The sequence below is a fragment of the Rhinoraja longicauda genome, chromosome 23, assembly GCF_053455715.1.
Source record: "Rhinoraja longicauda isolate Sanriku21f chromosome 23, sRhiLon1.1, whole genome shotgun sequence".
In the NCBI taxonomy this organism is placed as follows: domain Eukaryota; kingdom Metazoa; phylum Chordata; class Chondrichthyes; order Rajiformes; family Arhynchobatidae; genus Rhinoraja; species Rhinoraja longicauda.
Window position 1 is genome coordinate 10057890 of NC_135975.1, and position 25471 is coordinate 10083360.

The following is a 25471-nucleotide window of genomic DNA, read 5'->3' on the forward strand; positions in this document are numbered from 1 at the left end:
CATGTGTACCAAAGACAAGGATCGGGGCCTCCATGCGGGATCGAGGTGGGGAATTAACATTCTGCTGCAAACCTGTTCTGTGCAATTTGCTGTATTTGCAGAAGGCATTGCTCCTTTTCTCTCATCACCTTAGCAATAGATAGGGCGAGTCAGATACTTTACAGCAAGCCATGTGTTGTGGATTCATTACTTATCTCGAGAAAGGTCTTTACTGTAGTGCTTCCACAGCCACATCACCACATGATTTTATAAATTTACCATGATTTTATGAATTGTATAAAGTTCTAGTATATGGTAAATTAACTAGTTTTAGCTAAAGTACCAAGTATTCCCATTTCTAACAGAAAGAAGTTTGAAGAATACGTTGGAGTTGCAAAAAATCTGTAAGTGCTTTTCAGCCTGGGTCTCAGCTGCTCCACGAAATGGAAGCGAAAATGAGAACGATGGTCTGTGTGTCATGTGACATATTCACTCATCAGAGATGAGGAGATTGGACAGGGTTATTGATGCAAACATTGTTAGGTGATTAAGAACCTGAAGGTGAATGGATGTGAAGAGTCGGGCTCATGTGCTTTTGAACTCCTTTGAGTTTGATAAGTTCACATACACAAATGTGGCAGAGAGGTTATGCTTAAAGAGGAAGAGAGCTGAATGAGGGGATAAACGAAACGAGGTGAATGCAGAGCATGTAAAATAAGCCTGTTGAGAAGCAAGAGTCAGGCTGCATTACAAGAGACAATATTTAAGTAGCACTTTTTAATGAGAACAGCAGCCAACGAGTACAGCATGCTTCCAAGATGACACCCAACCCAGGCGACTATTTGCGTGCTAGCCACAGAAGCAGATCTGCAAACTCATATTACGATCGCTCCACACTCTTAAAACTCCAGCATTTTGTATCTACCTTCGCTCCACACTCTATTCCCACAACAACATTTCTTACTTTATCTATTCACTATAAATGGCTCGATTGTAATCATATATTGTCTTTCTGCTGCCTGGTTAGCATGCAACTAAAGCTTTTCACTATACCTCGGTGCCCATGTAATAAACTAAAGTGAACTGAACAGCAATAAAGGCACACAAAGAAGGGTCTCGCCCCGAAACATCACCCATTCCTTCTCTCCAGAGATGCTGCCTGACCCGTTGAGTCACTCCAGCACTTTTTGTCTACCTTCGATTTATACCAGCATCTGCAGTTTTTTCCCTACACAGCAACGAAGGCACAATAAACTGCAGATTCTGGATTTTTGAGAAAAACACAAAGTGATGGAGGAACTCAGTAGGTCAGGCAGCATGTGGTGAGGGAGTCTGAAGAATGGTCCCAATCCAAAACGTCACAAATCTAAAGAAGGGTCACAATCCAAAACTCTGCCGTCCATTCCTTCCTGTGTTGCTGCCTGATCCACCGAGTTCCTCCTGCATTTTGTGTTCAGTACTGTAATGAAACATTGTCAACACTGGGCATTATTAAGGATGCTGTTGGAAAAGTAGAAGGAGGAACTGAAGAGTAGGAGAATAAGATAATTGCAAAAACATAGACACGGTAACAGCAGGCGACTCAAATGTGTTATTGGGCAGTTATTTTTGCCATGATATTCAGCAAGGTGGTGATTAATCATAATGTGGATTTTGAAATGGTGGTTGAGCTGATACAGAGTAAAAGGATGAAGTGACATGAAGCAATGTGAAAATAAATTACTCAGGGATGACTGAGACAGGTTTGTGCAAATTGCAAGCAAGTTAAAGGAGGTACTCTGCAAATTAGGTCTATTACTGTTCACTGGAAATGAAAAAGAGTTAATGAATAAAACTAGATTAGCAGTCAGCTAGTTGGTGCAAATCAAATCCTGGTGGCTTTATAAATAACTGGAATTATTCAGGGTTAAACTAATTTAGATTTCTGTTTGAGAAATGCCTGCATAAGACACAATCAGGAAGATCAACTATTAATGTAGGGGGAAGGTTTATTTTGCCAGATTCCAAGTTTGATGGGTGAAAGCCATAATTATAGGTAAACAGAACCTCCAGAACTTGGAGAGCGACCAGGAAGACAGGAGGATAACGCAGCAGAGTAAATCCAGGCAAAGTAAACAAAGTCTTCATTGTAATCTTTACTTTTTCTCTTAAATTGCTAAATGTATCAAAGGATTGCAGAGACAAAGCTCAAAGCTTCTCCAAAAAATAAAATGTCATACATACAAGGACTCCAGTTTGCTCATTGGTCTGCACTGAGTTCATGAGCTCATCTCAGAAAATGTTGTCACAAATTAGGTTTAAAGGCTGAAAATTTAGACTTCCATGCCAAATGTTTGTCCAGTGGAAACTATGGGAAGGTAGGTGAAATTAACACTGTAAAGTGGGAACATTTTGCCCTATGTGCACTGCTCATGTTAAAAAAAAGAGACTTTTGAGCAAGGTGTAGACGAATCGCCCGAAACAATGGAACGATTAGAATCCTTGCAGACGGAGTTTAACAAGAGAATAATCAGAATCTAAGTTGCAGGAGAATAACTAGCATCCGATGGATGGGCTGAAGAACAGGAGAATTAGTTATATTTGTACAGCAGAGGTCCAGGACAAATGCAAGCATCCATGAAATTGAGGTACAAAGAAATTATCAGTCTCCACTGTTGTGGCTCAGGATGGAGTCAAAGTCTTTAAGGAGGATTATATGAGCATTATGGAACGAATCCAAAGTGGAGAGTATAGAATGTTTTAAGATGGTATGAAAGAAAGGAAGGGGATGATTGGAGTGACAATTGATTACTTGGAAATTAAAAAGGTTGTTTTTCTATCCGTGTTAAAATTCTTGGCAGGATACATGTGCATTGTTATGAGATAACACGAGGAGCTAATGTAATAATCATCTAAACAAACACATTGAGGATCAGTGATACTTCAAGTGGATCAGGAAAATGTAGTGAACGTTGTTAACGATGTGATGATAATTCATTTCAGAATCTGGTTATTACAAATAATGTATATGTAATGGGACCTCTGGGGGAACTGTCACTAAATCAAGACTGAATTTCATACTGCCTCGGAGTAGTCAGCAAGTTGAATATCATTTCATTGTGGAACAACCAGGAGCAATAGGACATTGATTCAGTTTCCAGAGGCCTGACAAAAAAAACAGAAAATGCTGGAAATACTCAGCAGTTCAGCCACATCTGTGGGAAGGGAAACAGTTAACATTTAGGTTGGCGACTCTTCGTCAGAGCCAAAACGGAGACAAAACAATCTTGTAAAGCGAGACACAAGGAACCACCGGTCCTGGTGTAAAGCTGCTGAGAGGGTACGGGATGGATAAAATAGGGGTGACCATAGGGATAAGCTGTGAACAAGGCTCTCTGGTCTGTGAGTGAATGGGAGCGGTTGAGGGGGTGGAAACATTGTCAAAAGAACCTAGATGTGGGTCAAAAGAAAACAAACTGCTGAATGAACTCAGCTGGTCAGGCAGCATCCATGGCGGGAAATGGAGAGTTGATGGTTTAGGTCGAGACCCTTCCTCTCGACTCCATCTAGTTGTGAAATGCAGAGCAGGAGGCAAACCTAGCAAGTCAGGCTGAGCACGTCAGCCATTCCAGCATGTTGTGTTTACTCAAGACTCCAACGTCTGCCGTTCCTTGTGGCTCCTTGTTGAAGCTCTGGGGCATTAGCATCCTTCAGATCAAGAAATGTATTGTACTTTGCTGATCTGGACCATTTTGCAGTTCCACACCATATAACGTGGTTGAGTCTTTATTCCACCCCTTAGCACAAGGGGCATTTAGAAATGGCAGTGAAAACTGGCCTTGTCAGCGGTGTCCAAATCCCACAAACAAATTGTAAAAAATGATGGTGAACTAGTTAGAGCGTGGACTATTGTCAGGCAGTTCATGATACCCCAAAGTAGAAGCAATGAGCTGCAGATGCTGGTTTGAAAAAATAAACAAAGTGCTGGAGTTGACATTTTAGGTAGGGACCTTTCTTCAGACTGTTTGTGGTGGGGGGGGTGGGGTGGGGGGGGGGTGTGGGGGTGGGGGTGGGGGGGGGAGAGGTAAGCTGGAAGGGAGGAGGGGTAGGTCAAACCTGGCGAGTGATAGGTGGACACAGGTGAGTAGGGGGAAGGTTAATAGGCAGATGGTTGGACAAAGGCCAGGGATGAAAAATCAAAGTGTGAGGTAAGGATTGAAGAGTTGTAAATTGTGAAGCCTGAGAAAGGAATATAGATGGAAGAGGAGGGGAGGAGAGAAATGGGTGCGAGTGAGGGGGTAAGGGTTGAAGCCTCTGCATCCAACATATCATTCTCCGACATTTTTACCACCTCCAGCGTGATCCCACCACCAGCCACATCTTCCCATCCCCGTTCCTTTCCACCTTCCACACAAACCACAGCCTCTGTAACTCCTTGGTTCATTCATCCCTTCCCACCCAAACTACCCCCTCCACAGGTACTTACCTCTGCAACTGCAGGAGATGTAACACCTGTCCATATATCTCTTCCTTCACATCCATCCAGGGACCCCCAGCAGTCCTTTCAGGTGAGACAGGGGTTCACATGCACCTCCTCTAACCTCATCTACTGCAACAGGTGTTCCCAATGTGGCCTCCTGTACATTGGCAAGACCAAGCATAGAATTGGCTACCATTTTGCCGAATACTTGCACTCACTCCGCCAAGGGCTTCTGGTTGCCCGCTATTTTAATTCCCCTTCCTGTTCCCATACTAACCTTCCTGTCCTTGGCCGCCTCCATTGCCAGAGTGTGGCCACTTGCAAACTGGAGGAACAGCTCCTCATATTTCACTTGAGTAGCTTACAACCTAACTGTGTGAACATTGAATTCTCCAATTTTAGGTAACTAATCATCAAACTACAACACACTCCAACGCACTCCCCTCTCCCTTTGTCCGACCATCTGCCTATCAAACCTCCCCCCAACCTGCATCCACCTATTACTCAGCAGGCTTTGTCCTGCTTGTCCTCCACTACAATTAATTTGAAGAGGGTTCCCAACCTGAAACCATCATCTATCCACCTATCCTTGTTTGCCAGAAATGCAGTCTGACCTGCTGACTTACATCAGCACTTTGTGTCTTTTCATGATACGCCAATGATTGCTTCCCATAATGTGTAAACTAATTTTAAACCAATTTGTTTTAATTTCATTTTTACAAAACGCACATATATTTCAGCAGAAAGACCTATTGTATTTGCATTGCACTTTAGTCATACTTTTAATATGCATTGAATAGCTTGTAATTATAGCCACTTGTCTGATGGATGATCCTACAAACAAGAATAAATCACTGTCTTTTTCTACCTTACTATTGAACGGAGGGAGCAATGTTGGTGTGGTTGATTTCGTGAACATCTACCTCAGCAGGCTTCAGTTCATTGTTTCCGCCAAAGAAAGGTTTCCTTGACAATACAGGAGACCCTCAGTCTTTGCATGGAGAGGTCAAACTGCTGCATTACCCTGATCTTATCAGCATGAGGCATAGGCTGATCAGTCTGTCGGGAGCCAGAATGAGCCCTGACCTCAGAACCTTTTTTGGAAACCTTTGGCACAACAAAATCCTGCCCCTGGCTTTACAGTCTGTCAAAGTTCTCGTAACTCCAGCATATAAAAATGTTTCTGAACTATTTCCAAATTAGATTAAAAAAATTAGGACGGGGATGCTACAAGAATAAAAATATCGCAGGATCGAGCGTCAGAGTGCAGCCACAAAAACGGTGGACTTCAGCCTCTACGTTCAGGCCTTCTATGCTCACTCGGGATTCTTGAAACTTACCTGCATTTGCACTGAGAAATGCCATCAATTCTATGTGGAGCTGCGTTAAGCAGGAAGAGATCTGGACCAAGGCCAGAGTCATAAAGAACAGTGTTTTGTAAACTGAGCCAAGGCTGAGCGAAGGAGGTTATATGGACGTGTGACAGCAGCTGTCTGTCCTGTAAGGCAGTGATTTGCATCTTGAGAGTCCATTGCACATTGAAGGTTGTCTGATGTGGCACAGGAGCCCCAACAGCAGGCTGGCCTCTGTTTTCTCGACACCCTCTTCCAAGTCAAGTTTCCATTTCACCTGGCCTCTTCCACTGCCATTCTGAACTGTCATTGTCTGGTGCTGTTGGCAGTTAGCTTCCATTTGTACATTGATGCCCAGCACCTTTATTTCTCATTTACAGTTATCCTTGTAGTGGGGATGTGGACATACAGGCGGCCAGGGCTCGGTAGCCAGTTGCCTTTGTGAAGTCATCATCTACCTGATGGCTGAGGCCAATCCATTGCAAACATTGCTGGCTTAGGAGTGCATGCTGGCAGTCTTTGTACACTCCAGAACCTGTAAATTGGCAGCCTCAATCTGCTTAGGATGTCTCTGAGACAGGAAAGGTGGAGAATCTTCGGTCATTCCTCCAATGTGTACATTGCCCTGACCTGGCCATTAAGAAATTACTAAGGCCACGGGCATGGTAAACGTGAGGTTTGGTGTTTGATATCTGCTCACTGTTGGTTCTTGCTCACTTCCACCCAACAATTACAGCTTTTGCAATTTGTATGTTGATTTCCATATGGTGAAGGATTGTATGTCTCTGTCACCAAGCTCAAGAAAAAAGTATCCATGTTGACTGATGGTAGGGTTCTGGGCCATGACATACGGCTTTCTGATCTTGATAACCAACTTGAACTCTTTCCAGGAACTGTTCCTCAGCACAGACCCTTATTGCAACTCTGTCAGCTTAGATTAATTAGCTACCTGAGGACAATTTAGTGAGCTTTTGTCTTGCTCCTTGGGTAGGGAAGGCTGAGTAGCATCTGACCAGTTGTTGTATGTAAATACATACCCTCTGTGGATGGCTGAAGACATGACTGTATCATCGGGAAGAGTGTGCCAACGTGTACTGGTACGAGAACATAACCCTGTTTGACACGACACTACTGCAGATCTCTATGGTTTCCAATGTTGTTTCATCATAATTAACCTTATCCCTCAAGTTAACGTGAAAGGAATAGATCACACTGAGCAGTTTCACAGGCTTCAGCAGCTTAATTGAGCAGCCCCTACTTTCACAATTGAATACGAGGATGAGATCGATAAAGGCAATATATAACGGCATTTCTCTTGTGACTGCTGAACTGTGAAGATGATATCAATCATGGATCTCCCAGTTCTAAAACCTCGGATTGAGGTAAATGCTTTCAATCAAGATCTCCACTCTAGCAGGGTAACGCACACAAATACTTTCCCACAATGCTCAGCGGGAAACCCCCTGGGAACTGTTACAATCACTCGGGTCACATTTGTTCTTGTACAAGACACAATCTTGCTCAGTTCTGTGGCAGATTCTACAGGAGCCCCTGATCGACTCAGTTGATTGGCTCTTGGCACGACATCAGCATTGGCTGGATCCTTCCAGATAGCAATGCATTAATTCCTTTATTGAACTCTGCCACTGCAGGTTTGATTTCTCACTCTTTCAAGAGAGGCATTCTCTCTGCTTCCTCGATGACGATATTTTTCCTGAAATGTAACTTGAAATGGTGTTCCATCTGCTTACAGCCATCAATGATGTCCTCCCTGCTTCTGTTTTCCTTCCTGAATGAACCTGCCTTGCATACACCTTTCAATCGCTAAATCAAAAGACCACTGAAAACCCTGACAGAGTTGTACCCAGTAGCTGTTGACACCGATCCCAGACGTTATCACTCTTTGCACCTGGAAAATAACGTGCTGCTTTGGTCTCTTTTTTTAATAAAAAAGATAAGTTTGTTGCAGAAGGAAAGCATCAGAGACTCACCAGGCTGTTAGTGGGATGTGAAGACAGATACAAAATGCTGGATTAACTCAGCAGGTCCTGAAGAAAAGGAGAGGTGGGGTGTGATGTTTGACGTACGAGAGAGATTGTCAACACTAGGCTTAAAGTTCAGAAGCATAAAGAAGTGATCTCATTGAAACTTAAGAGTTGTGAATTTGTGGAATTTGCCACAGAAGGCAGTGGAGGCCAATTCACTGGATAAATTTAAAAGAGAGTTAGATAGAGCTCCAGGAGCGAGTGGAATCAAGGGATATGGGGAGAAGGCAGGCCCAGGTTTCTGATTGTTAGCCATGGGTGGATGATCAGCCATGATCACAATGAATGGTGGTGCTGGCTCGAAGGGCCAAATGGCCTCCTCCTGCACCTATTTTCTATATGACTATCTTTCTAGAATCCAAGAGGGTAAATGCAAGGAAGAGGTTTCCCAGGCTGAGGGATCTAGGAACAGAGTTCACAATCTCAGAATAACTGGGACACAATGCAGACTAAGATAAGGAGAAACCTCTTTACTCAGATGTTGGTGAATCTTTGACATTTTCTACCCCAACGTGCCGTGGTCATGGTCTCAGCCCTGAGTCTTTACTATGCGGAAATCTACCGATCTCTGTTTTCAAAACAGAGATTAACAGTTTAAATATAATTACAATTTTCAAAAACCATTTGGACACATACGTATAGAAAAGATTTAGAGGGATATGGGTCAAATGCAGGCAAACAGGACTCCCCCAAATTGCCAACTAATTCTGGGTGGACAAGGTGGGCCGAAGGGCCTCTATCCATGCATACAGCTCTGTGATTCTATAACTCAAGGGGATCGTGCAGGAAAACGCAAGTATATCAACATGACCTTGAACGGTGGAACAGACTCGAAGGACCAAGTAGCCAACTTTTACAACTAATTCCTACATCAATAAGGTACCTTCATCAATGCATCCTTAATGCATTCAGAGTTGTCCCGCTCAGATCTTTGTTGTAGTTAATGAGGGTGGATCTCTTGGCTTAAATGACAGGTTCCATTACAGCAATGTTGGCCTTGAACCACGCAGTGTTTTCTGTTCTTGTACTGAGAGTGCAGTATTGTAATTGATGTATTGAATTGTATTCCAATTTGCTCCTGTGCTCCTGCGTGGGCGTACCGGAGAGTGTTTGTTCACTGAATTCAAAGAACTGTTGTTCTTATCCGCATAGATAGCATGACAGACATCGAGTGTAGGAAAGAACTGCAGATGCTAGTTTAAATCGAAGGTAGACATCAAATGCTGGAGTAACTCAGCGAGACAGGCAGCATCTCTGAAGAGAAGGAATGGGTGACATTTCGGGTCGAAGCTGAAGAAGGGTCTCTCCCCGAAGCTTCACCCGTTCCTTCCCTCCAGAGATGCTGCCTGTCCCGCTGAGTTACTCCAGTAATTTGTGGCAGACATTGAGGCAGGGACAGCCTCCCTATTTTGAATGGAAAGCAGAATATAGAATCAAATTGGAATATAATTTGATGCACTATTTACAGCATTACATTCTCACTATATAAGCAAAATAAGCAACCATTGCATTCTGTATCTCACAGTTATTGTTTTCCTCTGCCTTGTTAATCCTCCTCTATAGGCACCACCTCCAGACAGACCAGCTGCAATGAATAAGCCTTCAGCATTTTCTCAGCCGGCACTCTCTGTGCTTTTCACTTTCTGTCTCCACCCTCGTACAGACCTTTGATCTCTCTTTCCCTCTCCCGTCTCTCCAACTTAAAACCTGTTGTTCTAACGTTTTGTGCTTCTGAAGAAAAGTTATTAAAGGTTTACTCTTTTTGTCCCTCCGGAAGCTGCCTGAACTGCTAAGTGTTTCTCACATCTTCTGTTTTTATTTAACATTTTCTGCATCTGCAACTATTTGATTTTAGAATTTTTAAAATTCATTTATTGTGGTATATCCTTGTAGATTTTTGATATAAATTGCATGGGACAAGTCCATTTTGTTTTCCGTTTAACAGAGGTGGTCATTTATTTCATTAAAGCAAATTAAGAGTGGGTGAAGAAACTTTGTCCCTGCACTTTGGGTTTGCACGCCAAATTTCATACAAAAGCTGCATTTCCTCCAGGAAGACTATTTTTCCCAGAAAGCTGTATTTGTAAATGCAATTCCCAAAATCCAACTGCGCGAGAGGTGCACTCAATGCTCGAGTGTCCACAGAGCAATCCCTTGCTCTGTGAGATGAGATAGTCTCACTGAGGTTGACAATGATATAATTATTTGCTCTCAACAGATTTCTTGCTCTCAGAACAGAAATTGGAACTATTGGGTGCAATTGACCTCTTTGGTATTTTTAACAAGTTTTGCACTGTGTTCCTTGTTTACATTTGTGTGGGTTTTGCCGACAGGGGATCTGAACAGGCAGGTTCGGAATTCGCTGCCGTTTGTTCAAACGACTCCGAAAATTTCATAAAGTGGGCAGGGTGTGCTCTTTACAGCTCTTAGCTGCTGAGATATTCTTTCAGTTGATGCCTCAGTGGTAATGTTACTGGCAGCACATGTCTTCTTAACCTCTCCAGCTGAGGCATGGTACAGACTGCAACAATGCCAGTAGCTGTCTCACTTGTATTCATTTTCTCTACATATTAAATGATGTTTGCCATAAATGCGGTTGCATTTCAGAAGTACAATCATGTTCGGAATCATTTGCAATAGGGAAAAAACATTAAATGGCACAAATTTCAAAATCATCATATTTATAGTGAAATTACCCTGCTAGGAATTAAACATTTAAGATTCAAAGTAATAAAACCAGGGATGCTTAAATGTTCAGTTCCTAGCATTATGTTGCAGTATTCCTTAATGCCAGGGAAGTTTCAGCAATCCACGATGTCCCATGAGAAGTTCTTGACTCAGTGAGCTGGTTGCAGTTGTGGAGCTATCATGGCATGGCTAGCTGGGGGCTGTTGGTGACCCTGCCAGAGAAGCTGTGATGAGAGGCGATTTGGTGCTCACCTGAGTTACAGTAAGACAGCATGGTAACAGTCTCTTCAGCCCAACTCGCCCATGTCGACTAAAATGCTCCATCTAAGCTAATCCCATTCGCCTGTGTTTGGCCCATATCCCTTTTAACCTTTCCGATCCATGTACCTGTCCACTCTTAAATGCTGTGATAGTACCTGCCTCGACTACCTCCTCTGGCAGAGTCTCGACCCGAAACGTCACCCATTCCTTCTCTCCAGAGATGCTGCCTGTCCCGCTGAGTTTCTCCTGCATTTTGTGTTCATCTTTGGTGTAAACTAGCATCTGCGACTCCTTCCTACACATTTCCTCTGGCAACACATTCTATACACTAACCATTCTCTGAGTGAAAAAGCTACCAGTTTCCCATTAATTTCTCCCCCCCATCCTACCTTAAACCTATGTTCTTTCCTTCTTGATTCCCCTCTCCTGTGTAAAAGACCTTGTGCATTCACTCTACCAGTTTCACTCGTGATTTTATACACCCCTATAAGATCACTCCTCAGCCTCCTGCGCTCCAAGGAATGAAGACCTAGCTTGTCCAATCACTTCCTGTAGCTCAGCATTCCAGTCCTGGCAACATCCTCATAAATCTCTCCATTCTTCCCAGATTAATGACATCCTTCCCATAGTCGGGTGACCAAAATTGAACACAATACTCCAAATGTGGCCTCTCCGATGTCCAACTATTGTACAACTATTACATAATGTCCAAACTTCCATACTCAATACCCTAAATGATAAAGGCCAATGTACCAAAAGCCTCCTTTAACACCCATCTACCTGTAGTGCCACTTTCAGATACCTCCTGAATCCTTGTGCTCTACAACACACTCCTGGGCCCTGCCATTCACTGTAAAGGTCTGGCCCTGATTTGACTTCCCAAAATGCAACACCTCTCACTTATCTGCATTAAACTCCATTAGCCATTCCTCATCCCATTGCCCAGCTGATCAAGACCCTGCTGTAATTTTTGATAACCATCTTCACTGTCTACGCTACCACCTATTTCCGTGTCATCTGCAAACTTACTGATCGTGCCTTGTATATCTCATCTAAATCGTTGATATAAACCGCAAACAGCAATGGGCCCAGCACCCATCCCTGAGACACACCACTAGTCTTAGGCCTCCAGTCTGAAAAACAACCTTCCACCAGCATTCTCTGTTTCCTTCCATGAAGCTAACTCTTGCTCCAAGGTGGGAGGAATAATTGAGTTTGTGGGAATAATCGACTTGAACCTTCCTGCCTGGCAATTGGTTAATTATCGGTGCCATAGTCTTGGCAGTCAGACTGCTCCAACATTGCTCCAGATTCCATATCTGGAACTCTGCCCGGCTGACAGGCACTTGATCACGGTGTGTGATCCCTGCTCTTTTCCTGCTTCTCCTCAGATCAAGCCACATTGCATTTGGTAGTAACATGGTCTTATTTCATCTTAGATCCAGAGGAGGATTCAGAGATGCTGCCTGTTCCTCTGAGTTACTCCAACATTTTGTGTCTATCTTTGGTGTAAACCAGCATCTGCAGTTCCTTCCTACACTTGTCTATGAGGGATCTTTGTTTCTAATGGTTAAGATAATATGACATTTCCTTGGTTATCTCATTGTGTGCTCGGATGAGATTTGGAACAATTGAACATTTCTAAACAAGAACCGTTGATGAAACTATAAAATGGCTATGAGGGTTTTAAAAAAAAAAATCTATCTATTCTCACATCTTCTAAATTTGTCTGAAGGGTCTCGACCTGAAACGTCACCCATTCCTTCGCTCCCGAGATGCTACCTGACCTGCTGAGTTACTCCAGCATTTTGTGTCTATCTTCTAAATTTGATATCGGACGACAAAAACAAAATATGTTTTAATCCTCAAAAGGACAACTTTCTTTAATGAATATGTATTAATTTGTAATTTACTATGTCATTAAGAATATAGCATTAACTTGTCTCAGATTAAAAACGGGTATGTAACTGATTCACAGCTTGACAAATAATTCATTGAGCAAAGAAAGGGAATTGCTTAATGGAATTTTTGAGATATAGTGTTAAAGGATTTGCTAACAGTGTGAAAGGATTTGTTTTGAGTAATGTATGTGTATAAATCATAATACCAATAACAAAATAATTCCGACTCTGCCTTGCAAATTCCAGAAGTTGAATGTCTGTTGTTAAATAGAAGATTTAAATGCTGATACCCAGCTTTCTCTTTAGTATCTTGGTCACATTACACTTCCTTCAAGGACAAGTGCAGTATACAGGTGAAGGCAACTATCCCTTGAATGTTGCATGCCACAACTTGGATATACGTTCCATATTCATCACGGGGTCAAAATTCTGGAACTGCATACCTAACACCTCCACACTCTCCCCACCCAACATTGCAGGTTGCCCATCCCAGCCTTCTTAAAGATAACTGGAAATCCTGACACTGCTCCCTTTTCCACAGATGCTGCCTGACCTTCTGCCTCTCTCCGCAATTTCTGTTTTCAGATTTCCTTTGGCCTCTTTCAAGTAAAACTTAAAGTAGAACTAGCAAGTCTGAACTAAAACAAATGATAATTAAAACGGATGGCAACAATCACCTTCATCCAGTTGGATTAAGGAAGGGCAATTGAAAATCTTCCATGAGAAGCATTTGACAAGTGGCTAAATATTAGGCTAAGGAGGAAGATGAGATTCAACGTATTGAATGGTCTTTTTACATCTTTAGCTTTTCTTGAGTAAGGAGGACGATGCAACAATCTACACTATAAGCAACTTCAAAATGAGGGCTAGGTAACAATCCCTACATTATTTGCCTCTTAGATCTTATCAAGCCCCATAACCTACTTCAGTGGATTAGAGCTGATGAATATCAGGTCTGCCTCAGCTGCTGCACCATCAGCATCAGAACTGTTTGGCGGTGTTCTGCCTCAGGGAACATCAATGTTCTGTGCTTGTCTTGCATTAAATTGATTTTTCTTTTAAGTTTTCAAACGGAAATTATGGCCCATCCATCTTCTTTTGTAATCCAGATCACTATGTCAGTTCAGAATTCGTGTCAATCAGTTACATACTTCTGTACACATCTTCTCTGCTCATGACTTCTGTTCTTGGGTAAGCCAGGGGGAGCAAGGCCTCAGGCCTCAATTTATAAAACAGTCCAGATGTACACAAACTCAAATAGGATGGGGTGCTCCCGTATTTTATTTTCAATCTATACCATGTTAAGTGAATTCAGATAGGGCATTATGAGTGTCCTCATGTTTAGGGAAAGGCAAAAATCAGGTGTCATTTCCCGCCGACAGTAACCATACTTCAGTAACCCTGCTGCTCAGTTTGGACTGTGGGCGGTACAGGAGGACAGAACTGTGCTATCTCCACATCTGGATAACCGATTGACTATTGTTAATGAGCACTTGTGTAAACATTGTGTGCTCGTGGCTTAGTTATCAAACTTGTCTCCGTGTGAGACCAATGGACTATTTCTTCAGATTGATATTTAAATGAAACACTGAGGAAGTATTATTGTTTACGCATGTTATCTTCATGGTGGGGGATTAAACCAAGACCCCGCTTCCCTATTGGAACGTTGAACTACACATGGGATCCTCTGAGAAAGGCCAATCATTCTCTACAATCCCACATCAGCCAGATCCAGAATATAATAGGAATCCCCCTTTAATTTAAATGGGGATTCCTCACTTCAAATTTCAGAAGAAAAAACAATGTTCGGTCACTTTATTATTTGTTTCAATTTTGTTTAATTTTTATATGTTTAAAGCAATTTTTGATGCCTCATTGTACCAGCTCCTTCTTTGGCAGGTGCTGGTGAGCCACGTTCTGCTGGGCACTGGGATGGATGAGGGAATTAAAACGCGTAAATGCGATGGACTGAGTGGTCTCCTATTGTGCAATACATTTGTATGATCCTATATTATGTATTGTGCATTATATTGGATAGGGCGGAGAAAACTATGGACAGGCTTTGGTAAAGGGCAACAGTTTTGTTACTTGTAAATCAGGCTTTGATCAACGGCAATCAGTGATAATAAGTTTTTGAAGGACTCTTTAATATTCTGGAAGGGAAATGTGATTTGCTGACACAAAATGAGTGGAACAAAGTCTGAAGAAGGGTCTCGACCCGAAACGTCACCCAGTCCCTCTCTCCTAGATGCTGCCTGACCTGCTGAGTTACTCCAGCATTTTGTGATACCTAAGGTAAAAAAGATAGTCTGCTTGAAGAGAAGTCAGCAAGATTTTTCCGCATGGATATACCATCCATGAAAATTGGAGGTGAAATTGATAGGACAGTTAGTTTAGCCAATGAAGGAATGAATGGCACTTCTCCAAACTTTTTAGTGAATGCCAAGATATTGATGTTATTGTCATGTGTACAGAGATATAGTGAAAAACTTTTTTTAAATTCCATCATCTAACCCAAGAGAGAAACTGAGGGAAATAAAGGAAATTCATAGCAAATTCAAGGCAAGAATGACAGAGTGGTGGAGACAAGCCATCAAGTGATTTACTCTAGTCATTAAAAGTTAATGCAGTTAAAAGATAGAAGCGATCCATGTCGTCTTCCTCACTCCTCTTGCACTCCCAAGAAACCAATCTTCTCATAACAACCCATTACCTTGATACATTTTTGCATGCAAAATCCTTGTCGAACATAAATTCTTAACTATTCCTCTGACATGAGGAAATATTTACTGATCAGAACGAGGAGATGAACTGCCTGTTCAGTGAAAGACTGTGTGAGGGGAAAAAACAAATATGTCATGTTGCTGAATATCTGGAAATGTTCTACAAGAATACTCTGCAGTTTCATTTTTATGAAATTTTAGTTGTTTTAAAAAGAAGTTGCAAAGGACAGTTCATGGCTAGTATCTCTTGGGAGTTCCTTTCGTGTCTTGCACAACCACATAACTGACGTGATGAAGAAATTCACAGAATCACCTATGAGAGACCTTACTTCATGCTCCGCAGGGCATGTTTGATGGCAACAGATGATAGTTCACTTAAAGTCTGGTCTGGGAAAACATTTGTATGTACACAAATGGGAAATAGGCTTGAACTATCCAGGGATCATGTCTTGTGAAGGTCTCTCCAGGGAAGACTTGTTGAATGTACTATATAGAATTGGATGTATGTTAATGAAGGAGCTTCTACCCATGCACACAGCTGTGGGAATTCTTGCTATATATCTCCTGAGGTGAGGAACCTGAATCAAATGGAAGATGGTTCTCATGTTTCCTCAGGGCCTGATTAATAAGGACATTATATTAACGTGGATCTGAAGTTGTAGCTGCAAGGGGGAGCAATGTACCTGCCACTTCTAAAATTTAAAGCAGATATTCTCCTGTGCTTCATACAGTCTGGAAATAAAACTCAAAAATTATTAACACAAAATCAGTTTATGGAAGAGGCTAGTGGGTGTTATATATACAATTTACCCAGTGTGACCTTCTGCCATGCAGCAAATGTGAGTGCTTTATCCCCATGGTGGACATGACGTCCATGATAGAAATTCACAGACTTAAGAATTGTTACGGAAGTTTTAATGAAAAAGTGTGTTTTATCTTTGCGTTAGTTTTGGCATTTCACTTTGCTTTCCCTCTGTCTCTGCTGACTGCTACTGAGGTGCAATATTGCAAATACTTGTTGCCAAATGGTGCCCAGTACACAGATCCAGATCTGGCAGACAGCTGGTAGAGAAACAATGGGCCGAATAGCCTCTGCCATTTTAACCTGTTTATGTTCCTGTGATTATGTCCGTGGACTTCTAGGGAGTTTTACAGGCAAATGCCCCAAAACCTCCAGTCATGTAAATATTATAGTGCGCAGGCTTTTCAATAGGTACTTGGGTGCTTCGAATCTTGAGTCTTTTTTTTTTTCAAATTGCCTTTCCTCTCCGTTCCAAGCACAAACTTGGACAATGAAATCACGGAATCAATGCTGCTGTACTCTGATCCATTAAGCCAGTGTTGAATGATGCTGTGGAAATGTTCAATTTTAAATATATAAAATAACTTATCTTGCATTGTTGGAGATGGAATAATCATAAAGGTGCTCCGACTAAGAATATCGTGAGACCTGCTGCAACACAGCTGTGATCTGCTTAGTCATTCATGAACTTGGCAAATTCAGGAATAATATTTCACTGCATATCTATCTCGGTATGTTGTAGTCTCCTCCGGCGGGGCATTGTGACTGAAATGTGATGCTGTTTCTGGTGCTGGGAGCAGCAGTAGTAGAGCTATACAGCTTTTATAAAGATAAATTTTTAACAGTGCTATTTCTTCAAAAAGCTGTGCATTTGTCAAACCACTGTTGACATTCAGATTTCCAACAGGCTATTTCTCTCCGAAGATCTTCTTTAGTTTTAAACAAAAATAGCAAAGTATTGGTCACCTAAGAAAGGGCGCTGTGCAAAAGAAATACCGAAAAGCATGGGCTAATAAAGTAATCCCATAAACCTGCCCCACCATTCAGTATGAATGTGCCTGACCTTCCTCAATTCTTCTCACTTACAGCCTAATCCCTTGATGCCCTTATTGTGCAAAAATTGTTGATTCCTCCTTGAATGTACTTGCCTTGTACAGTCTTCTGAGCTAGAGTATTGCTAAGATTCAATAGACAATAGACAATAGACAATAGGTGCAGGAGTAGGCCATTCAGCCCTTCGAGCCAGCACCGCCATTCAATGCGATCATGGCTGATCACTCTCAATCAGTACCCCGTTCCTGCCTTCTCCCCATACCCCCTCACTCCGCTATCCTTAAGAGCTCTATCCAGCTCTCTCTTGAAAGCATCCAACGAACTGGCCTCCACTGCCTTCTGAGGCAGAGAAATGCAACCTCTCGATTGAGAAACCTTTCGATTGAGAAAATGTCATCTCATCTCTGTACTAAGCAAATCTATCAGCATTTCCCTTCAGACGCTGGTCAACGTGCTGAGCACTTATAAAATGTTTCCTTTTTTTAAACCGTTTATACTATTGCAAGTTTCGTTTGGGTTGCACTGAGCCACTGCTCACTATTTTAACGTTATTGCAGGTCTGGTCCAATTATGAGGAGCAGCCACCAGAAGAAGCAGTGCTCCAGGTTGCAGAGGAGAAGGAACGCACAACAAACTACAAACCTGTTTTTGTCACGGAGATTACAGATGAACTTCACTTCTTCGTCCAGGATGTGGAGACTGGTCAGTACCTTCAGCAGTGGCAGGGGCGTTGACTCAACTAAACCTATGATATCCTAGTAAAAGTGGTGACATCAGACACGCAATAGACAATAGACAATAGGTGCAGGAGGAGGCCATTCAGCCCTTCGAGCCAGCACCGCCATTCAATGCGATCATGGCTGATCATTCTCAATCAGTACCCCGTTCCTGCCTTCTCCCCATACCCCCTCACTCCGCTATCCTTAAGAGCTCTATCCAGCTCTCTCTTGAAAGCATCCAACGAACTGGCCTCCACTGCCTTCTGAGGCAGAGAATTCCACACCTTCACCACTCTCTGACTGAAAAAGTTCTTCCTCATCTCCGTTCTAAATGGCCTACCCCTTATTCTTAAACTGTGGCCTCTTGTTCTGGACTCCCCCAACATTGGGAACATGTTTCCTGCCTCTAATGTGTCCAATCCCCTAATTATCTTATATGTTTCAATAAGATCCCCCCTCATCCTTCTAAATTCCAGTGTATACAAGCCTAATTGCTCCAGCCTTTCAACATACGACAGTCCCGCCATTCCGGGAATTAACCTAGTGAACCTACGCTGCACGCCCTCAATAGCAAGAATAAGTATTATATTTGTTTCCTTCAGTATTGCCACATATATTCAAGCTAACTCAGGGTGGTGGATATCTATAATAAGTTATATAATATAAGAAAATAACTGCAGATGCTGGTACAAATCGAAGGTGTTTATTCACAAAATGCTGGAGTAACTCAGCAGGTCAGGCAGCATCTCAGGAGGGAAGGAATGGGTGACGTTTCGGGTCGAGACCCTTCTTCAGACTGATGTCAGGGGAGGGGGCGGGACAAAGGAAGGATATAGGTGGAACGTCACCCATTCCTTCTCTCCTGAGATGCTGCCTGACCTGCTGAGTTACTCCAGCATTTTGTATCTATAATAAGTTGGATGCTTGGGGTATATTGGCGCTGCTTAAATAGCATTCATTATTTTCCAGGGCTAAACAACATGTTGCACCACTTTTCTGCATTGTGCTTCTCTAGTTTAAACTCTTTTTGTATATACATGTTTAAACTTCCTATTTAATTTCTGTAGCAAAGTTCTTCATTGCAATTGTCAGATTAGCAGACACTTGCTCTCGAGCCAGCAAGGCCTGCTGGATCTCCTGGTTGCTGATCATTTTAACTTCCTTCCCATTCCCATACTGACCTTTCTGTCCTGGGCCTCCTCCATCGCCATAGTGAGCCTGCACACAAACTGGAGAAACAGAGCCCAATAGTATGAACATCGAATTCTCCAATTTTGGGAATCTAACCTACAAATACCCCCACCCTTTCCACCAATATTCCACCAACATTCATTCCTCTGGCTCCACATTTCACCTTTCTTCAATCCTTATCTCCCCTTTCTCACACCTTTTGTCTTTTCATCTCTGGCCCTTGTCCACCCATCTACCAATCTAACCCCTTCCCCTCCCCTTACCTGTATCCAACTAACGCTTGCCAGACTTTGTCCGTCCCCCACCCCTCTCTTACATCTTGCCCCCCCCCCCCCTAACTACAGTGTGAAGAAGGATCCCAACCTGAAACATTGCCTATCCATGTCCTCCAGAGATGCAGCCTGACCCACTGAGTTATTTTAGCACTCTGTGTCCTTTTTTTGTAAACCAGCATTTTCAATTCCTTGTGTTTAGCAGAATTTACCGAATTACTTTGTGTGATGCACTGAAAGCCATATGATTCAACAGAGATGGTGGCTGAGCAATGACTGTAGCAATCTGTCACGGATTTACACTGGTGTCATATATTGCACATTACTGGAATATTTAATTATCCTTTACAGCTAGGATTTTAATTTTATTCTAAAGTAATAGTGTTTTATAAATATATAAAGGATTTAAGAACTTACTGAACTGTATGATCAATCAGTCAACTCTAAGTGGACAGTTTTCAGATTTTACAGCACAGCCCGTTCTGAAGTCAGTTCAGGTAATTTTTGTGCAAGTGGACAATGTTTATGGTGGAAAAGATAATGGAATAAGATTTGCTCAAGTCGAAAAGGAAGATGAGGTTGTGAGCCGGTGTTATTCAACCCGCAACTGATTCTGGCAAGTGAACTGTGATAGTGGAAACAGCAGGCAGTATTTTATCTATGAAGTTTAATGTTATCATGACATTTATTGTTGTGGGAGATGGTTTGTTTTCTGAGGAAGGTAATTAAAGTAATGGGGATGCACACGGGGCAATTTGGTTAGCAGCAAAGAGGCTGCCAGTTGCTAGGTATTCCGAATAGCAGCAAGCATGAAATTACAACAGCAGTTAATACAAAGTTAGGATGTTCAGCAAATAACTCTTTCAAAGACAGACAAGGGGCAGATGGCACATTATGGAACATAGATATGAATACTGCTTGGCCGAGTGGTATGTGAGATTCGCAAGTGAAATGAGTTTGATGGACCACTGATCTATATGGGTGGTTAAGAACATAGAACAGTGCAGCACAGGAACAAGCACTTTGGCCCACCATGTCCTCACTGAACATGATACCAAGTTAAACTAATCACCTCTGCCTGCACGTGATCTATTTGCTATCATTCCCTGATAGCGATGTGACTATCCAAAATCCTCCTAAATGTCACTATCGTATCTGCCTCTGCCTCCACCACCAGCCCAGCCAGCGCATTCCAGGCACCCACCGCCATCCGTATAAAACAAAAATCACACCGTACAAAGGGCCTGTTTCCGTTCTGAATGACGCTAACGTGCAACATTACTTTTTGACTCTTGCACTCAATGCCTCGAATGATCAAGGCAAGCATTGTCCTTCCTCCTCACTGGAACATGCAGTCCTGAATTCTGCTCACCTGGCCTTTAAATTCTGCTCATCTGGCCCCAGATTTCAGATCTGGACTAACCCGATAACATCTGCTCCAAATTTACTCTCCCAAGTTCCTGCCTAATAATGCTGTAATCGCCCTTACCCCAATTTAGTACATTCCCCCATGGTTCAGACTTATCCTTAACTATGCTAAAGCTTGCGGAGTCGTGATCACTGGTCCCAATATACTCTTGCACTGAAATACCAGTCACCTGGCCAGGCTCGTTTCCCAATGCAAGGTCCAGTATTGCTCTCCTCGAGTTGGACGATTCACATTCTCTTTCGGGAAACACTCAGATGCTCCGAACAAATTCTGTCCCTTCTAAGCCTTTTGCATTGAGCATGTTGCAGTCAATATTGGTGAAGTTAAAGCCACCAATGATGACAACCTTGTTGCTTTTGTATCTTCCGCAATCTGTCTACATATCTGTTCCTCTATTTCCCACTAGCTAAGGAAGGCTTATAATACAATCCCATTAAAGTGATTGCACATTTTTGAGCTCTACCCATATTGCCCCGGTAGACAAACCCTCCAGTATGTACTGTCTGAGTGCCACTGTGACAGTCTCCCTGATTTATAGTGCAACTCCTCCACCTCTTTTACCTCCATCTCTAACACATCTTAAACACTGAAGCCCTAGAACCTATTACCTCCCTCCCTCTGACTGCTCCATCACACACATCCTTGACCTCCACAGATAGTGCTGAACATGCTGAACTCTTCCAGCAGTTGTTTTTTTCCCTTCACGTTCCAGTATCTGCAGCTGCTGGTTTGTCCTGCGCAAATTCATGACCTGGGTGGTCGGTGAAAACGTGTGCAATGTCAAACCATTGCTGTACTTAAGTAAGTTGGTGATGAAACATTAAGTGGAATATTTTGTTTAGCTTCCAATTTTTTTTATTAGACCTATTTTCACATTGGCACTGGACACAGAAATTATCCTTCAAAATAGCTACTGTGCTTTTATGAACATGCAACTTTCAAATCAATGGATATTTTTTATTGATTTATGGGATGTTTACACTGCTGGTTAGGCCAGAATTTATGGTACATTTCTAATTACCTTTGAGATGTTAAGTATGAGCTATACTCTTGAACCGTTGCCATCGTCATGATACAAGTAGTCCAACAGTCGGATAATAGTTCCCTTATTTAGGTTGAGCAATGATGAAAATAATGAATAATATCCCAGAAATCAGGATGGAGTGCAACGAGAAGGAGAACTTGAAGGTGTTGACATTCCTGTGTGCGCAATGACCATGTCCTGCCAGGTACTTGTCATAGGATTGGGAGATTTGTGGGAAAAGCCTTGGCTAATTGGTGTTGTGCATTTTGTAGCTGGTGTACGCTGCCAGCCATGGTGTTCCTGTTGTGGAATGATTGACTGTTTAAGGCAGTGGATGAGGTGTTAAGGGTTTGCTTTGTACTGGACAGTGTCAAATTTTTGGTGTTTTCATAAAACTACATAGGCCCAGCCAAGTCAGAATCAGAATAACACGGGTGCAATTTGAGTGATGATAATATTAGAACGGGCCGGGGAACAGAAAACCAGATTCCTTATTACTGATCCGTGTTCAATCTTCAAGTGCGTGATATTTTTCTTCAAAATCTTTAGCTTAATTATTCACCCAACCCCACTGTAGGAAAAATTGTGTTGTGACAGGTAACTAATGCAGTCTGTGTGAGTTCTTTAATCCATATTAGTAATTGTGCAGGCACAAGAGATTGCGGATCATAAGGGATAGGAGTAGAATTAGGCCATTCGACCCATCAAGTCTACTCCGCCATTCAATCATGGCTGATGGAATCTTGAGGAAAAAAAACAAAATGTTGGAGGAACTCAGCACCTAGACTCATAGAAGCCTCTTCCTAACTGCCTACCTTAATAAGTCTGATGCATTTAACTTCACAGCAACTTCCCATAATAAGCAATAAGGCAGCAGATTATCTTCTTTGGTGACCTTGATTGAGAGATAATTATTTGTCCCAGTTAATATGATGAAAGAATGGAGCGACTGGGCTTGTATTCGCTGGAATTTAGAAGGATGAGAGGGGATCTTATGGAAACATGTAAAATTATTAAGGGATTGGGCACGCCAGAAGCAGGAAACATGTTCCCGATGTTGGGGGAGTCCAGAACCAAACCGACCATTGATCACCCATTCACATCCACTAGGAGCAATTTACTGTGGCCAATGGGAGGCATGTGGGAGGAAACCGGAGCAATTGGAGGCGGTCACAGGGAGATCGTGCGAACTCCACGCAGAGAGCACCCAAGGTCAGGATGGAATCTGGGTAACTGGTGCTATGTGGCAGCAGCTCTGCAAGTTGTGCACTGTGCTGCCTCATTGACATCTCAGTGCCAATCACCAGGGATAGGAAGCTTCCTGCACCATGTACTAGTAAAGGAAATAACAATGGGATTAACCTAAATAGCTTTATACTTGGCCTAGACACAAAATGCTGGAGTAACTCAGCGGGACAGGCAGCATCTCTGGAGAGAAGGAATGGGCGACATTTCTAGTCGAGACCCTTCTTCAGACTGATGTCGGGACAAAGATAAAATGTAGTTGGAGACAGTAAGATTTGTGGGAGAACTGGGAAGGGGGAGGGGACGGAGAGAGAGGGAAAGCAAGGGCTATTTGAAGTTAGAGAAATCAATGTTCATACCGCTGGGGTATGAGCTACCCAAGCGAAATATGAGGTGCTGTTTCTCCAATTTGCACTGGGCCTCACTCTGACAATGGAGGAGGCCCAGGACAGAAAGGTCAGTATGGGAATGGGAGGGGGAGTTGAAGTGCTGAGCAACTGGGAGATCAGGTAGGTTATGGCGGACTGAGCAGAGGTGTTCAGCGAAACGATCGCCGAGCCTGCACTTGGTCTCGCCGATGTACAGACGTTGACACCTGGAACAGCGGATACAGTAGATGAGGTTGGAGGAGGTGCATGAACCTCTGCCTCACCTGGAAAGACTGCTGGGGTCCTTGGATGGAGTGGAGGGGGGAGGTAAAGGGACCTTCTTTACATCTCCTGCGGTAGCAGGGGAAAGGGGAGGGGGTGATTTGGGTGGGAAGGGACGAGTTGACCAGGGAGTTGCGGAGGAAACGGTCTCTGCGGAAAGCAGAAAGTGGTGGAGATAGGAAGATGTGTCCAGTAGCGGGATCCCGTTGGAGGTGGCAAAAGCGTTGGAGGATTAGTTGCTGTATGCGATGGCTGATGGGGTGGAAGGTGAAGACAAGTGAATTTGAGTGCAGGATGGAAATTAGTCGTGAAGTTGATGGTTCTATTTGGCCTGTTGGGATATGATTTTGCTGAGTGGCCTCATTCTGTGCTATAAACCTCTTCAGTTTGGTTGTACAACACAGTTAGCTTTTTCTCACAAATCCCAAATAAAAAGTTGAAGTAGTAATTGGTTCTTTTCAGTTTAATATTGTGATTATACTTTGAGTTTAAGAACTCTTTCGGAGCTGTTATTTTCAACCATTCTTTTCTGTTTCATCAAACATTGTTGAAATGATTGGATAAAATTAGCATACTGGTGTGATATTCAGTTTCTCTGCCCATAAAAGGATAGGATTTAACGACTGCATCTGGTGACTCTGATGGTCTGTGACCCACAAGATTGATTTCATTGATTCTTTTTTTTCCCCAGAGATTGAAAGACAGTATTACTAAATTGTGTTCTGACCATCTGGAAAGCCAATTGGAAAGGCAATTGGAAAGGGAGTCACAGCAGCACATGCTTTCCATTTAAAACAACTTCTCTGTTGAGGGTACCACAACACATTTTTCTGTGAAATTCTGCTGGGAATCCAATGCAGCTCAATAACTTGACCAGCCATGTAATGAAGACATTTACCCAAATTAATATATTGGGGGCTGCGAAGTGGGCAGGTATGTTTGTTTATCCAGCATTCTGACTGACCACAACAGCAAGCTGCAAGAGATTTTTTTAAATGCACAATAAAATTGACATTTGCAGAAATTCCAATCTGGCTGACTGCTTGTGCTTTGAACCTTGACCAATCTATAGTCCCACTTCAGTTAGAACTTCCATTAATTCTTATTAGTTTAGTTTCTTACGATTCTGTGTAGCAAGCAAGCTGCTCTAATTCATTAATCAGGAGAAGCAGAAGTGTCACTGTGGGAATGACCCTCCAGTTTATTTTCAGACATATTAATAGTAAATCCATTCACTGGTCTGCCCTCCGGTTCCTGGCCTCCAGCAGTACTCTGCTCTGGGCTGTTCTCCAAAAGGTGAAGACAGGTTGCTCGAGTTACTACCTAGGTTGGGGGCTGGCTTAAACCAGATTGTGTTTCTTGTTCCCTCTCACCCCTACCCAGTAGGCCCAAGAAACTGCAGGTGCTGCAATCCTGAACAAACACATATTTCTGGAGGAACTCGGGCAGGCAGCATCTATGGAGGGAAATGGACAGATGACATTTTGGGTCAGGTCCCTTCTTAAGACAGATGGAATAGAGGGGAGATACCTGGTGGAAAGAAGTGAGGGGGAGGGGTTCTACAAGAGCTGGCAAGTGATAGATCAATCTCGGAGAAGGATACGTACATGGGTGTGGCAGCAAGTCTGGATGAGATTATGTCAAAGAGCATGAGAACGGTCAGAATCACAAGAGGAGG

The 25471-nt window shown here is 42.8% G+C and overlaps 1 protein-coding gene across 1 annotated transcript in view; it reads left to right on the forward strand.

Moving 5' to 3' along the window:
• The window catches only part of snd1 (staphylococcal nuclease and tudor domain containing 1), a 734850-nt gene that overhangs the window by 583936 nt on the left and 125443 nt on the right, over nucleotides 1-25471 (forward strand). The window contains exon 18 of the mRNA XM_078419593.1: nucleotides 17821-17965. Coding sequence (XP_078275719.1) covers nucleotides 17821-17965 — 145 coding nt within the window. The remainder of the gene's footprint in view (nucleotides 1-17820; nucleotides 17966-25471) is intronic.